The sequence below is a fragment of the Euleptes europaea genome, chromosome 9, assembly GCF_029931775.1.
Source record: "Euleptes europaea isolate rEulEur1 chromosome 9, rEulEur1.hap1, whole genome shotgun sequence".
NCBI lineage: Eukaryota > Metazoa > Chordata > Lepidosauria > Squamata > Sphaerodactylidae > Euleptes > Euleptes europaea.
Window position 1 is genome coordinate 31507922 of NC_079320.1, and position 15125 is coordinate 31523046.

Here is a 15125-nt window from a genome sequence, read left to right on the forward strand (position 1 = left end):
AATTAAGGGTTTAGAATGCCTGTAGTATATACAGTACACATACACTCCGTTCTTTTTAAACCATTTCATGACTTAATATGTATTGCAGGGATTCATCAGATCGGCTGTAATAAAACCAATTATATTGCTGAAAGTTAATCTTCAATTCTTAAACTACCCTGCACAAAAGGGCTTCACTTCCAATAGTCTCAAATATCGCAACTGTAATTGAAATGGTGTAAACAAGATTTATATGCTACAGAAGCATATATGTGAGTGTGTGTGTGTGTGTGTGCGTGTATACAATGCCCTTAGCACACACAAAAAAGTTAATAAAACTACAGACTGATGTTTCAAATGCACAACGCTCAGATTTTGAGAAAGTCTGCCAAATTCTGTAAATGTATACAACCATGCACAACTTGAAAATCCATTGAGGTGAATATTCCCCATGGGGCTGACTAAAAAAGAAATCTAACTCACGTCACACTGAAAGGGCTTTTCTCCGGTGTGGGTCCTCATGTGCTCGTCGAGGCCGCGTTTCTGACTGAAGGCCTTGTTACACTCTGAACACTGGTATGGTTTTTCCTGTAACACAGGAACAAGAGTGGGAGTGAAAGTGAGTCAGTGAAGAGCACAGGTTGTTAATGGGACATCATTCCACGCTGGAGGCACAAGATTTGAATCAACTCTGAGATGATAAAGTCAGAACAAAGAACAGCAAAATTACTCCTTGAATGGCAGACTGAAAACTGGGAAACCGGTGGCTTGCCACCTTCCACTTTAACATAGGGTTGCCAACCTCCAGGTACTAGCTGGAGATCTCCTGCTGTTACAACTGATCTACAGCCGATGCAGATCAGTTCCCCTGGAGAAAATGGCCACTTTGGCAATTGGACTCTATGGCATTGAAGTCCCTCCCCAAACCCCACCCTCCTCAGGCTCTGCCCCCAAAACCTCCCGCCGGTGGTGAAGAGGGACTTAGCAACCCTACTTTAACACCCACTTAGGAATTAATTACCTTTCCTCCTTTTTTACAGCCAGTATTTTGTGTGTGTGTGGGGGGGGGTGTCTTTTTTTTGTAACTTCTAATATGGACTAAAGAACATGATGTCTAGGGTTGCCAGCCCTGGGTTGGGAAATACCTGGAGATTTTGGAGGTGGAGCCTGAGGAGGGTGGGGTTTGGGGAGGGGAGGGTCTTCAATGCCATAGAGTCCAATTGCCAAAGCGGCCCTTTTCTCCAGAGGAACTGATCTCTGTCGTCTGGAGATCAGTTCTAATAGCAGGAGCTCTCCAGCCACTACCTGGAGGTTGGCAACCCTAATGGTGTCTCAGAAAGTTTTAACATACAAACCACGTAAATGAAGGCACTTCAGTGTATGTCATTTTAATCCCTCTAACCATAATGCCAAAGACCAAAAGTGCAAAAGCTTCCCACAATCATATAACAAAAGGAAATATTTGCACATGCATCATGGAAGACAATTGCAGGAAGTCTAAACACTAACAATCCAAGACGGTGTGGACATGTTTTCTAATTTTCTAGTGGGATAAAAATATCTGTAAAAAACAAAAAAATTACCATATAAATATCTCACTGCTTAAACACAACTCTCCAAAACTTCCATGTCAGTTTAAAGATGCCAAATATATATAAAAACCCTCCCAATTTACTATATATAACCAATCCACAAACTCCCATAGTTTATAGAACGTAAATGCCTAATGATAGAGCATTCTTGCACAGGTTTTGTTTTTCTAAATGTTTATCCGTTTTTGGCTTTCAAATATTTATTTTATTTTGAGCAATGAGTATTTCTCAAAATACAACAGAATAAGACCATTTCCTAACAAACAAGATTCCCTCCCCCCAAATGGTTGTGGGTCTGGTCTTCAAGCTTTTACGTCAATGGGGTTTCGCCCCCCCCTCTGAATATAGACTGAGTAAATACTCCATAGACACGACCCTGTAATTTTTACAGAAGTGTACGGCTGGCTCAACCATATGAAAAACAGGCTTCACCAACACACCCTTAATTTGTTTTGCATTGTAGTTAATGCAAACCACATTCTGTGTCAACTCGCTGAAAATCCATGCTATTGAGGGGAAATAAAGAGCAGTAAGGAGTTCCACATCTAAGATACAGAGCTATGGATAGATGAAAAATCCACACAAATTCTATGTTCTTTTATATCTTCCTTTTGATTCGAAAATGCTACCTAGTTCCTATGCATCAATAAATTGCTTACATCATCACTACACTTTGAAGGAGACTCTTAAAGGTAAAGGTAAAGGTCCCCTGCGCAAGCACTGGGTCATTCCTGACCCATGGGGTGACGTCATTTCCCAACGTTTACTAGGCAGACTTTGTTTACGGGGTGGTTTGCCAGTGCCTTCCCCAGTCATCTTCCCTTTACCCCCAGCAAGCTGGGTACTCATTTGATCGACCTTGGAAGGATGGAAGGATGAGTCAATCTTGAGCTGGCTACCTGAAACCAACTTCCATTGGAATCAAACTCAGGTCATGAGCAGAGCTTGGACTGCAGTACTGCAGCTTACCACTCTGTGCCATGGAGCTCCTAAGGAGACTCTTAGAAAATGGGAATTTGATGAAGGATAGCGTCTTCTGTGAAGAAAGGACTCCATACTCAGCAAACTGATAACTGTATTGAGACCCAGCATTTTTATTTTGTTTTCTCATGTTTGTTATCTATTCACTGTGCATCGAGTATATGGGTTGGACCCAACTGGTTTCCTGGCAATGAATAAAGAAGTGTTCCCCCTTGTCCACCAAAAGGGCTACGCTGGGGGTTACAGGACTTGCATATACAAAAGGTATGTGGCACAGGGGCTCTAGTATGGAGGGGAACTGGGCAAGACTGAGTGAAAAAGCTGGCTGGATGACAAGTTTGCATATATCAAAAAACTTTAAAAATGATGCAGGACGAGTGGAGCCCAAAAAACTGAAAGCGGAGCTCCACCTGCAGAATGGATACTTGTCGCCTTGTGCTTGATGCTGCAGTTCACTGTTTTCCCTGGAAAGCTGCTTGTCAGGATTTTTGGCATCCTTGGAAACAGCAGAGGGTGCAGTGTGTGGTGGGGGGAAGCAGTGAGGAGCGGGAATTAGTAGGAAACACCCCTCTTCTTGTGCAAGGGAAAAGTGTTTCTGCTCATGCAATGGAAGTCTGGATCCAACCCACCTAGGGTTGGCAGGGCCCTCTTCGCCACCGGCAGGAGGCTTTTGTGGCGGAGCCTGGCAGGGTTTGGGGAGGGACTTCAATGCCATAGAGTCCAATTGCCAAAGCAGCCATTTTTCTCCAGGTGAACTGATCTCTATCAGCTGGAGATAGGCTGTAATAGAAGGGGATCTCCAGCTAGTACCTGGAGGTTGGCAACCTAAACCCACCCAAAGTCTCTTCTTGAAGGTACACAGCCTCTGGTTGTTTATCATGGCTTTCCAGTTCCTTTATAAGATTTTTCTGTACTTCAGCCGTCTTCTCAGTTAAAAAGTTCACTGTTTCCACATCTGGCTTCATTGTAGTAACTTGGTTATTTATATCTTTAAGTTCGACTAAGATGATGTCCAATTTTTGGTTGATAGATTGATGTTGAGAGTTTATCATAGCAAATAGTTGATCCAGCTGATTAATAGTACGTTCCATGGTTGCTACTTTTAAAATTTCTGTTAAAGTTTAGTTGGTAAAGTCCAGACAGATACACCAAAAAAAGAGAGTTTGTAAATAGTTGGCAGGGTTCTTGTATTGTGAGTAGTATTTTAATATTGAAATACCATCGAGTTAAAGACACTCTAGCACAGAGATACTGCAGGAAACAGGATATACACAGGAAGTTGCAAGATCGTGAACCCTCCGTTACCTCCTCCTGATATCCAGGAACTTGGGAGATATTTGCCGGTTGCACAAGGGAGACACACTTCCGGTCCCACGATCGATGATACTGCAATGGTATTAGATGCCTTAAAGAGCAGCGAGTTTCTTACTGTCTTCCGGTTCTCCAAGACAAGTCGCTTCCAGGGAAAATGTGGCTGGAGGACCTACTTAAGTCGGAAAGATTGGGGTAGGGGGGAATCTCCTCCTCCCTCCCCTTTCTGCATCGTGGGGTCTGATTGGTAGCTGCAGCGTCTTTCAAAAGATCCTGTTTGTTATGTCTACCCACCGATCAAATTGATAAGGTTCCTGCCAGTTTATCAGAAATTTTCTTGTTTTCAAAGAGTCATTTATACATTAGGTGGTGAGATGCGGATTTAATAGATGTATTTAATAATCCTTCAGAGCTTCCAAATCCAGGTAAAACTAAAGAGATCTTGTAACTTACTCAGATTTTAGAGGAGTAGGTATTCTTGCTTGCATGTAGTTGCTTAGATGGTAATAGATAGAGGAGATCTGAGCCTGATGCCAAGGAAACGTTCACAGCATTGTATTTCCCCTCAATGCCGGCGGGACCGCACCCAATGTTTCTGAGAGTCTTCCTGAAGTTCTTTCAGAAAAAATGGGGGTCAAACTGCTCTTCAAGGCTGCAGGGGTATTCCTACTTCCCAGTCCACCTGGGGGGAGTGCAGGGTGCACCCCAAATTCGGATGTTTCTTGGGTCCCTCGGGAGCTCCCGAGGAACGTGGCGCTCAGATCAGCGTCTCTACCAGAAGTCCTTCAAGAAGAGACTGCAATAGATCAGCTGGCCACAATGGATCTGAATGTGAGAGACTTTGATTTCTGTCTTTGCAATATGTCTGAAGAACTCTTTAATGCTGGCTTGAAGGACTTGAAGGGTGGAAAGGCTGGAGTTACTGGGATCTCCCTCTACGACTTTGGGATGGAAGAAACTACAATGCACATTTATTATGAGAACCCTAAGTCTGCAGAGGGAATTCTACCAACAATCTCCAAGGATGCTTTTTGACGTTCAGTGTTAAAGAGGAAAAGTGGAAGACACTGGAAATTTTGGACAAAGGGACTGGTTAAAAGAGTTTAGATTTTTTGGAACAAAAAGGAACTGGTTAAAAGGCTCAGCTTTGGTGAAAATGGAATAATCTATTATATCAATATACTAGAAAGATAATTTACAATTATGGGGGATTGGAGACATGGAGGGTTTACAGAGAAATTGACTTTTAAAGGAGATGATAAATGTTACCTAGTGTTCTAATCTATTTACTATTAATAAAATGTATAAATTATTAAGTTAGTATTAATTAATTTTTAAATGAATATATTCAATGCTTTATCTTTAAAATTACATGTGATTTAGTTTAATGAATAAATTTAAAAATATTAGGATTGGAATTATTTATACTAAAGAGTACATAGGCTTATCGATGGATGGAGGAAGATGTAGGGGAAGTTTTCTTTTTTTTATATATTGAATATACTTTCAACAACAATATAACGTGTTCTTTTTAAAATTGTTATTATTTGTAGAAATGTATATGTTTATTTGATTTAGAAAAACAATTATTATAAAAAAAGGAAACCCACCCAAAGTCAACATAAACACAGGTTGTAAAATTGTTACCCACACTGAGCCCTGCTGTGCAAGGGGAGGGGTATAAATATGTATAAATAAATATGTGTCCTATAAACACAGAGATAAATTCTTAACTACCCCTGGAAATGCCCCCTTTTCTGATGTATTTGTGGTGTGGTACTGAGAATGCTGGGTTAGGGTCTGGGTGATCCAGGTAATCCCTGCTCTGATGTGGAAGCTTACAGGGTGGGCTTTGGCCAGCCACACACTTTCAACCCTACCTACCTTACCAGGTTGTTGTGAAGGTAAAATGAAGGAGCACAAGGTAGTGCACTTTGTGTCACTACTGGCAAGAAAGGAAGAAATAAATTAAGTCAATAATAAAATAGACTTGGTAAAACATGTAAAAGGATAAATTGCCAGATATGTGTGTGTGGTTTTTTTCTTATGCAGACTTATGTTCCTGGTTGCCACGGAAAATCCCCTCTTCCCCTCCATGAGAGGCTACTTCAAGGGTGTGAAGGAGAACTAACTCAGCAGTTTCCTAATTTTGCTTGCTCTGTGGTGGAATGTTCTCATGCAGCAGACCACATGTCCTGCATTTGTACAAACAAAATAAAATAAAATCTCATTTCATCCTTTCCCCCCTTCTACAGTAATCAGGATGTGTTGGGACTAAATGTGTACTAAATTTCTGCTTTCTGTCTTTTGCAAAAGTACCATTACAACTTTTATACATCCTTCAGTGGATGAGTAATTGATAATATTAAATAGTACATTATCTATTACGTATTAATTATACCAAGCAGTAGGTTCCCAGCCTACTGGGGCTCCTTGTATGTCAACTTATTTGTGGTTTTTATTGGCATGATGTCCTCTTAATGTACTTACATGACATTTAGAAGCAATTCTGATTTTTACAAGGGCATTTCATTTGGGTGGACAAGAGGGTGGCTTCTTTGGAAGAACCGCCATGTCAAAATCTTCATTCCTACATTGTTCCTTGAAGCTGAGGCCCAGTTTATTATTCATTTCGTTTATTTCAAATATCTCTATTCCGTCTCTTTAGAGGCCTGCTTGAGACGACTTACAATTAAAAACCACATTTAAAAAAAAAAAATTAAAAACAGGCATTAAAAACAAACCATTAGGCATAAGCAACATTTACAACTGTCTATAAAAAAGGAGCAGACCATTTACAAGCCCTGATTAAAAGCCTGGGGGAAAAGATATGTGTTAGCCTGGCACTGAAAAGTTCTCCAAAACAATAACAATTCAGACTGTTATTTGGGTGTCACATGACCAGATGCTCGCCCACCCCCCAAAAACACCCTACACCAAATATTTGTTTTCCATTGCTTTCAATAGCACATGCATTCTTAAGAGGACAGTATCACATGATCTCTCTGAGTATGCACACAGGTATCAAGCCTAGCTTTTCTTAAAGACAGTATTTCGCAAAACAGTTAATAACAAAAGCAACCATCCTTGCTTCTTTTACAAGTAACTGATAGAATGTAGGAAAAGATGCTGGTGGACATGCTCTCTGCACTAGTAAATCTATACAAAACATAAGGATAAAAACTATAGTGCCAATTTGAGAAGAAAATTAATGCCATGACAAAGGACAATGGGGACACTGAAGACATTAAAAGAAGGATGAAAAGATTTCAAAGCATGGCGGGAGGCTAACTAAAAAGAAAGAGAAGGTCATCCAGAAGACAGTAAAAAGGTGAATTTTGCAGACACAGAAAGACTGCTAGAACTGTAAATTCCAAATGTTTATGGAGCATCTTTCAGATGAAAGAAGCAATGACTTCTACTTGCTAAAGTAGAAGAACTAAACGTGTTGGCATTTATTGATGACAGTAATGTAAAAATGGGTTAGGAGTATGGAGAGCTGTCCCTTTCGCTAAGAGGGTGAGTAAATATAAAATATGCCAATCATAAATCAAAGCATCTTCTATAAAGGAAGCTCTATGACCTTCCTCTTTTTGGGAGCCAACAATCTGGAAATCAAATGCATACCTTGGCCATGTATTACAGCTACAAAACACTCTATTGCTACCTACATGTCTTTCCTTATGTTCTTCTTGCTCTGCTGCAATTCTTTCTAAAGCCCCTATCTGAGCTGGGACTCCAAGGTTTTATGACTTGGATTTTGGAATCCATACTTCTAGATATTGTCATGCCTGCTGTTAAGCCTGTCTTAATTGTTTTATCTTATTTTTCAACATTCATGTTTAAAAAAGGATGATACTGAGATGATTCACACAAACCCTTGTTGGGGCATCTTTCTAACTGAGCAGTTCTACAGAAATGTCCAGCTGGTGCATGCCTCAAATCCTTAATTCCTGACTATCACTATTTACAATATTTAACATAATATTTATGTATCTTTATTACCCATAAAGTACTTGCGGCCACTGCCAGAGCTTTATACTTTTGGAGCACAGTCACCTTGTGACTCCCAAATTGTGGTCACAATGGCTGTATGATATATCCACAATAATATTTGCAGCCCTAGGCTTTGGGTTGCCCTTTACAGCATCACAGACATGCATCCACCATATATACTCATGTATAAGCCGACCAGCGTATAAGCCGAGGTGCCTAATTTCACCCCAAAAATGGGGGGAAATTAGGCACCCGCGTATAAGCCGAGGGTCAGCTTACACAATGCCCCTGCCCCAGGTCGCCCTCCCGCCCGGCCTCCCGGGCCCTCCAGACCCACCCCGACCCCAGCACCACCCCCTCCTGGGCCCTTCACACCCACCCCAACCCCAGCGCCACCCTGGGGGGGAGGGAGAAGATCCCCTGAACCCCTTACTCACCGGGAGGACGAGGCCCGCTGATCAGCTGGATGAGGCGGCAGGGAAGGCGCACGAGCCGGCTGCGGAAGCGGCCGCGGGGCCCTGCCTGCACGCAGGAAGGCCCCGCTGGCCGCTCCCAGGCAGCAGAAAAGGCGTGCAGGATGGCGGCGGCGGTAAGTTCCCCCTCTCTCCCCCCTCCTCCTCCCCTCCCCTCCCCTATTGGCCCGCGTATAAGCCGAGTTGGCTTTTTTCAGCCCTTTTTTGGGGCTGAAAAACTCGGCTTATACGCGAGTATATACGGTAGCTTTATTCTCACACCCTTCAACTAGGTTTGCCAGCTCTGGGTTGGGAAATTCCTGGAGATTTGGGGGTGGAGTCTGAGGAGAGTGGGTTTGGGGAGGGACCTCAACGGGGTATAATATCATAGAGTCCACCCTCCAAAGCAGCCATTTTCTCCAGGGAAACTGACTTGCATTGTCTGAGGGTCAGTTGTAATGCTGGGAGATCTCCAGGCCCCATCTTGAGGTTGACAAGCCTACTATCAACTTCCCTCAAATTTTGTGGCTCGATGCAACTGTGCCTTATCTCCAGCAGCTTTAGGCAGGAAAGCAAAAGAGTGGGAAGCATGCATCAAGTGATTTTCAGTCATCTCAGCCCACATGTTTTCTACCTTTCGTCAGTCCTGGCAAAAACTGGCAGAAGTGAAGCGCAGTGATGGCAGGAGCACCGGGCAATGGTCTGCTCCCCTCCCCCTTTGAGGACAAGCACCCGGACAAAGGGCCTATTTGTTGAGTCAGTTGGTCCAATTAACCTTCATCCAGACCCAAAAAACTGTACTGAATTTCTAAAACTACGTAAGCGTTCTCACAGTACTTAGCTGGCTATTATCATATAACACCATCATATACATGAGCTTTAGTCTTCAAAAGTTACCAGTCCTGGGATAAATGTTAGAAATTATGCCAGCGTTTTGCACAAAAGAAAAGGTTAGAACTGGGTTCTTGCCCCCACAGAGTTTCTTGTAAATAATCACGGCCTTTTGCGTCTGGCTTGGGGAATAAAACTCCCTTTGCTGCCAATGTATACAACAGAGCAATAATATCGGCATTCAAACATGATATGGGTGATCTATCCACAACAGCATAGTTAACAGCAAGCTATCACACAGTTAGGCATGCCACCAATGAAAAAGAAATAAGAATCCAACAGAGTCCTACAAACTCCTCTCTTTGGTCTGGAAAACCCCTGCTGACTTCATCAGATGAGCCAGAGTGGGTAAGTTCCTTCCTTTTTGGACTGCAATTTAAAGAAAGCCCTTGTTTGTGATGCAGCTGTAGTAACAGATGACCAAGTGTGTGAATTCTGAAGTCTCTGCATTTTTTTTAATCTTCACTGTGAAGGATCACTTTTACTGCCAGCAATGTAATGATAATGATAGAAATCTTGATCCAAAAACCACTTTGCCTGTTAGAAACCTTGGTGAACCCAAGGACACAGACCAGCACCGTGTGATTACACCTAGAGATTATTTTTAAAACCACAGCAATTATAATATTTGTAAAAAGAGAACTGCATCATAATTGCTTAAAGACAAAACTGCTTGTTAGATGATGTTTAAATAGTGGCTTTTCAGCCTTACAGAAGGTACTAAATTAGTGGCTTGCTGCTAACGATTAGGCTGAAAAGTTGAAGATTTTAAATAAATAGTTTAAATTTAGACCAGCTGCTTTCCCTGCTATTGCCACAGCTCCCTGACACTGATTTGATTCTATTTCTGTTTCTCTTTTCACCAACCTCTATCTCCTGCCAATACCAGACCCTGAGGAAGGTTTTGACCCAATCCCAAGTACCTTCTACTTCCCTAACAGCAGATAAACTCATTGCTGGCAGTTCCTTTCAGAAGTTACATTTTTGTGAACATTCAATGACATCACAGCAGCTCAGACAATGATTACTAGAGCTTACCAGTACTTAGGGTTGCCGGTCCCTCTTTGCTACCAGCGGGGAATTTTTGGGGCGGAGCCTGAGGAGGGTCGGGTTTGGGGAGGGGAAGGACTTCAATGCCATAGCCAAAGCGGCCATTTTCTGCAGGTGATGTGATCTCTATCGGCTGGAGATCAGTTGTAATAGCAGATCTCCAGATAGTTATCAGGAGGTTGGCAACCCTACAAGTACTGGCTTATAGAACTGGAACTTAAACTTTATTTATATTGTACTGTGAATGTACATGGTTTTTTACAGAATAACTTAGTCAACAAAAAATTAGCATTTAAAATTTAATAGTGCAGGAGAACTCATGTGAGGGATAAATGTGAGCAAATGCTGCTGGATGTACACATTAGTGTATGTATAGCCCCCCACCCCAGCAAATAATGGCCCTTGGAGCCATTATAATGGCCCTTGGAGCCACAGTGGGACAGGCAGAAACCTCTCTTTCACTTACCCCATGGTTCCAATCTGAATCGGACCTCAATTCTAAATGGTGTTTCCAAATGGAGTTTCCACTTGGAACCTGTAACTGTAGTATGGCTGTAGGAGCCCATTGGGAATTCATGTAAAAGGTAATATGTAGTTTGGCCCTTCGTTTCAACTGAGGATGGGAACTAAGGGAGAAAAGAGATGGCACCACTTAGGAGTTCTAAACAAGCAGTTTTAGGAATTGGGAGGAAAAGAGAAAGGGCAGGCAATTTAAGGGAACAGAAAATGCCAAGGAAGCATCCCTGATGGATTATACTGTTTTAATAGATTTTTCTCATTATGTAATACAGGGTCTATTCCACTGTTGGTTGTATGTATTATACTGTTCTTATTATGTGGCTTTTAATCTGCTTTGAGTCTCAGTAAGAAAGGCAGATAAATAACTAAATATTTATGAACAGTAAATCATATGAAGATATTAAATAAACATGGAATTCAGTGAAACCCAAAACAGTGGGGAAAGAAGGATTTAGACAGGAGCCAGGGCAGATTTTGCTCCTCAGCCTGCAAAACTAATTTGAAGATACATTTCCTTGTACTGGAAAAAAATAAGAATTAGTCATCTTCAGTGACAGGAAAAAAAAGGGTGAATTAAAGGCCACAGAGAACCCTACCCTATGGAACAAAAGAGGTCAGATGTAAAATCACAGAAGTAGTGAAATCCAATGTACAGTAAAGCACCCTTGTGTTCCACTGATTGGAAAGGGATTTAAGCATATAGCACTACTCTGGATTGTGTCCAATGTCTGTAAGGTGACATATCGGAAGATGTTTTCTTGTCTTGCCACCGGGGAAATATAATTGGAATTACGCATTTAAAAAAAAAAACACTCAGTATTCAATTAGCTAGTCATCTATTATTCTCTGATTTCATGATATCCTAAAGACTTCATTTTTTAAACTTAATATCACTTGTTTGGCGAAAACAAGGAACATCGTTAATAAATGGTAACTTTTTCCCCTCTGTCCGGCAAGCCAAGCATTCACTGTAATGAATAAAACAAAACATTAAATAAAATGCCATTTCCCACTGAGGATAGTTGCAGAACACCAATTATTTCCAACAGGCCTGTATTTTACATATAGGGCAGCTGTACCTATGGGACAATCATGTATGCATTTGTATGAACCAACCAATTTCCTGTAACATTTTGAAAAAAAATTAAATCCTGATCCCTATTATTCTTCCTTTCACCCGAGAAGGACCTTATAGTCATTGCTTATCCTGGAGTTTGTTACTGCAGAAATTTCTGTATTACCAGAACGTGATCCTAGCATTAGTTATTGTTAGGCTCTTATAGTGAGGCTGGTTGATGTATGCTTGTTAGTATATTGTCATTGTTTATTGTTCTGTTTTTTTGTCACCTGTACTATTTGCACTTGTTTTGCATTTCACTATTATATTGCATGAGCCTGTTACTGTTATTTTGCAAGTACTTCTATTTATAGTATTGGTGAATTTTTGTTACCCAACCTCCAGGTGGGGCCTGGCAATCACCTGCTAATACAACTGATCTCCAGATGACAGAGATCAGTTCCTCTAGAGAAAATGGCTTTTGGAAGGTGGACTGTATGGCATTGTACCCTGCTGAGGTCCCTCCCCAAACCCCGTCCTCCCCAGGCTCCACCTCCAAAATCTCCAGGTATTTCATCACCCAGAACTGGCAACCCTAGTCTAAAGAGATAAGGTGGGATATAAATACTTCAAAAAACAAAAAAATATTATGCTTCATAGTGACTCAAATGGAAAGAATACTACAATGGATTGCAATAGTTAACATTTACTAAATAATCCATAACGGGGAACTACTTTATTATCCTTACTAGCAAAGAAAAGGTTCTCTTAGGAAAAGCAATGATGGATGGACCTCAGGCATACAGATCTTGGGTTTCCCTTAACAGCCCATTCCTTAGCTGGAAGGACGAAAGTCCTCAGGAGGCACACAAGGGCCCATGCCGGCATCCAGGCAGCTTGCGCCTGTTCCACTTGTGCTTCTGAGAGTGGTACGGGCACTGGCACTGGGGCACTCATGCCGGCTTCCTTGCACTGCTGTGGCAGCACAGCCCTGGGATGTCAGCTTGGCCTCCCGACGGCGTCCTGATGGTGCACCTCTGTGCGCCGTTGTCCCAGGGGGCGTTCCTGGGGCATTCCGGGGGCGGAGCTGCCTTTAGGAGGGTTGCTAACTCCCCTTCAGGCCGGGAACATCCCCTTTGCCCTTACCTGGAGTTATGCCACCTAAAAAGGACCGCTATGGAGCGGTTCCACGGGACTCACAGGTAAGGGCAAAGTGCCGGCTGAGCCCTCCCCTTCAGGAATGGGCTGTAAGATACTCAGAATTCTAACATTCACTGCAACATTCATGAAAATGATAATAAGGTTATATTATACAGTGCTATAAGGCACTAATGAACTAGAACTGTTAGGTTTGTGCTTGCTATCCAATGAAAAGCATGATGCTAAACAATTCATTCGCCATTTATTGCCATCACTGGCAAGCAGCTGCTGGAGCCAGCATCTATGGTCTAAGTGGAGTGCAGTGAAGCCAGAAACCACAGAGAGATCAAACAGGCATCATTTTGGAGTTTGAAATGTCTTGATTTTCCCAAGACTTTGAGAGAGATATCTGCGGGATGGTGGTAAGGGAAATAACTGAATCTATATAATTTTGACGAAAATAAACTAGTTCAGCATTTCAGGACAGTTACAAGGTTCCTGAAAGGTAATTGTTACTCAACCGTACACTACGAAGAACTGCGGAACAGCCAACAGCAGCGCAATCTTAAGCAGAGTTACACCCTTCTAAGGTCACTGACGTCAACGGGCTTAGAACAGTGTAACTCTACTTAGGATTGTAGTGCAATTCACTCAGATGCTTCAAGAGTAAGCTCTGTTCTCTTTTGTGGTCTTGTTTGTTTAATCTGAAGTCAGTGCACGCTCCACTAGCAGTTTAATTATTTTGAAATTTGGTGAGACACTACACAAAATGCCAGTCAGGGAAAAAAACACAAGCTTGACTGTTGGGCTTCAGAACTGCAGAGTATAAACAACATGACAGGGCTACACTTGAAGAGTTCAAACAGGCATCTGTCCCGGTTTTGTATATTTCAAAACACATTTAGCACGACTGAGGATTTCCAATCATTTATTTGTTACAAGGGATGAGGTGTGTGACATTCCATCTTATCTGACAAATCAGCCATGACATCTCAAACATATTCAAGCCGTCACAGCACACATGGCTTAAGTATCTGAGGAAGTCCCCATTTTTCTGATTCAGAAATGCGGACATTCGGACTGAAATGTAAGTATTTTTATGCAGTGAAAGGATTGTTGCACCATCAAACATAAACTATTTTACCATCTAATTTGGTATCACACAGTGCTTATAGAAAGCCAAAAGCCTGATTTTCTGGCCAGCTTAGTAGTACAAATGTTCTTGTGCCACCCTTTATGTGAGGCACAGTGCTATTCTGAGCACAGTTACAGCTGCGTTGGAAATATACTCCAGATTCTCTGGCCATTTTTCCTTCCAAAAGAAGAGCAACGGACTCTCAGAGAGTGGACAGGAAGTTATTATCTACTGCTGTGGTCAGCCACCGGCTTGCTCTTGACCCTTTTATTGTTCCTTGAAGGGAAAAAAACAGCTGGAGGATCTAGCACAATGCCCTCTTTTCTCTCTCCTCAGCCTTTCCTGAATTGTGAATACCGGATTAGATCTGTGAGAGCGGCACTATGAAAAATATGTTAGGGCCTCTACAGATATACACCAAGCTGTTTCTTATTGAAAGCAGGTCTGTAAGTATCGGCACAGTGTCCATTCTGAGGTATTAAGGCAGTGTGAAGATGGAACGGAAGCCCAGGCTCCTGGATTCACCCAGGAGCCTGTTTTGATGACATGGGAGGGAGAAGGTAGAAGGAAGACAGGCTGGGTGGAAAGGAGCAGCGCATGCGTGCAGCTTTCTCTGCCGATGAAAGACCCGACTATCAGCTGTTTGTCAGGCCTGTCACATGCGCCTTTGATAACGGCCAGGAAGGGCTTACAACAGCCCTAATGGCCAGCTTGGGGAAGACCGTTGCTTCAGGGAACGGACGGTAGGGAGTTTTCACTCCTGTCCGTTCACTGAGCAATTAAGAGCTGGCTTTCCCCTGCCTACTCAGTCTGCCTTTGCTGCTTGTCCCCTCCCTTCCCTTGGTTTTATGGTTCTTGTTTATTAATGTTTAGTGTTATTGTAAGTGGTGTTAGCATTGGGCAGGTACAGTATGGAGAAAGGCAGCCTGCGAGCCCCCTTTCTCAGCAATGGGGATCCCAATAAGGGATTTTGGAGGTGGCATGGGAAAAGGGCATGCCCAGCTTGGGGGCTGTCCAGATGC

At 42.4% G+C, this 15125-nt stretch overlaps 1 protein-coding gene across 2 annotated transcripts in view; it reads right to left on the reverse strand.

The window, feature by feature from the left end:
• Positions 1 to 15125, reverse strand: part of PRDM5 (PR/SET domain 5) — a 100879-nt gene that overhangs the window by 8730 nt on the left and 77024 nt on the right. For both annotated transcript variants that reach the window (XM_056855470.1, XM_056855469.1), the window contains exon 15: positions 463 to 567. In XM_056855470.1, the coding sequence (XP_056711448.1) occupies positions 463 to 567 (105 nt within the window). The remainder of the gene's footprint in view (positions 1 to 462; positions 568 to 15125) is intronic.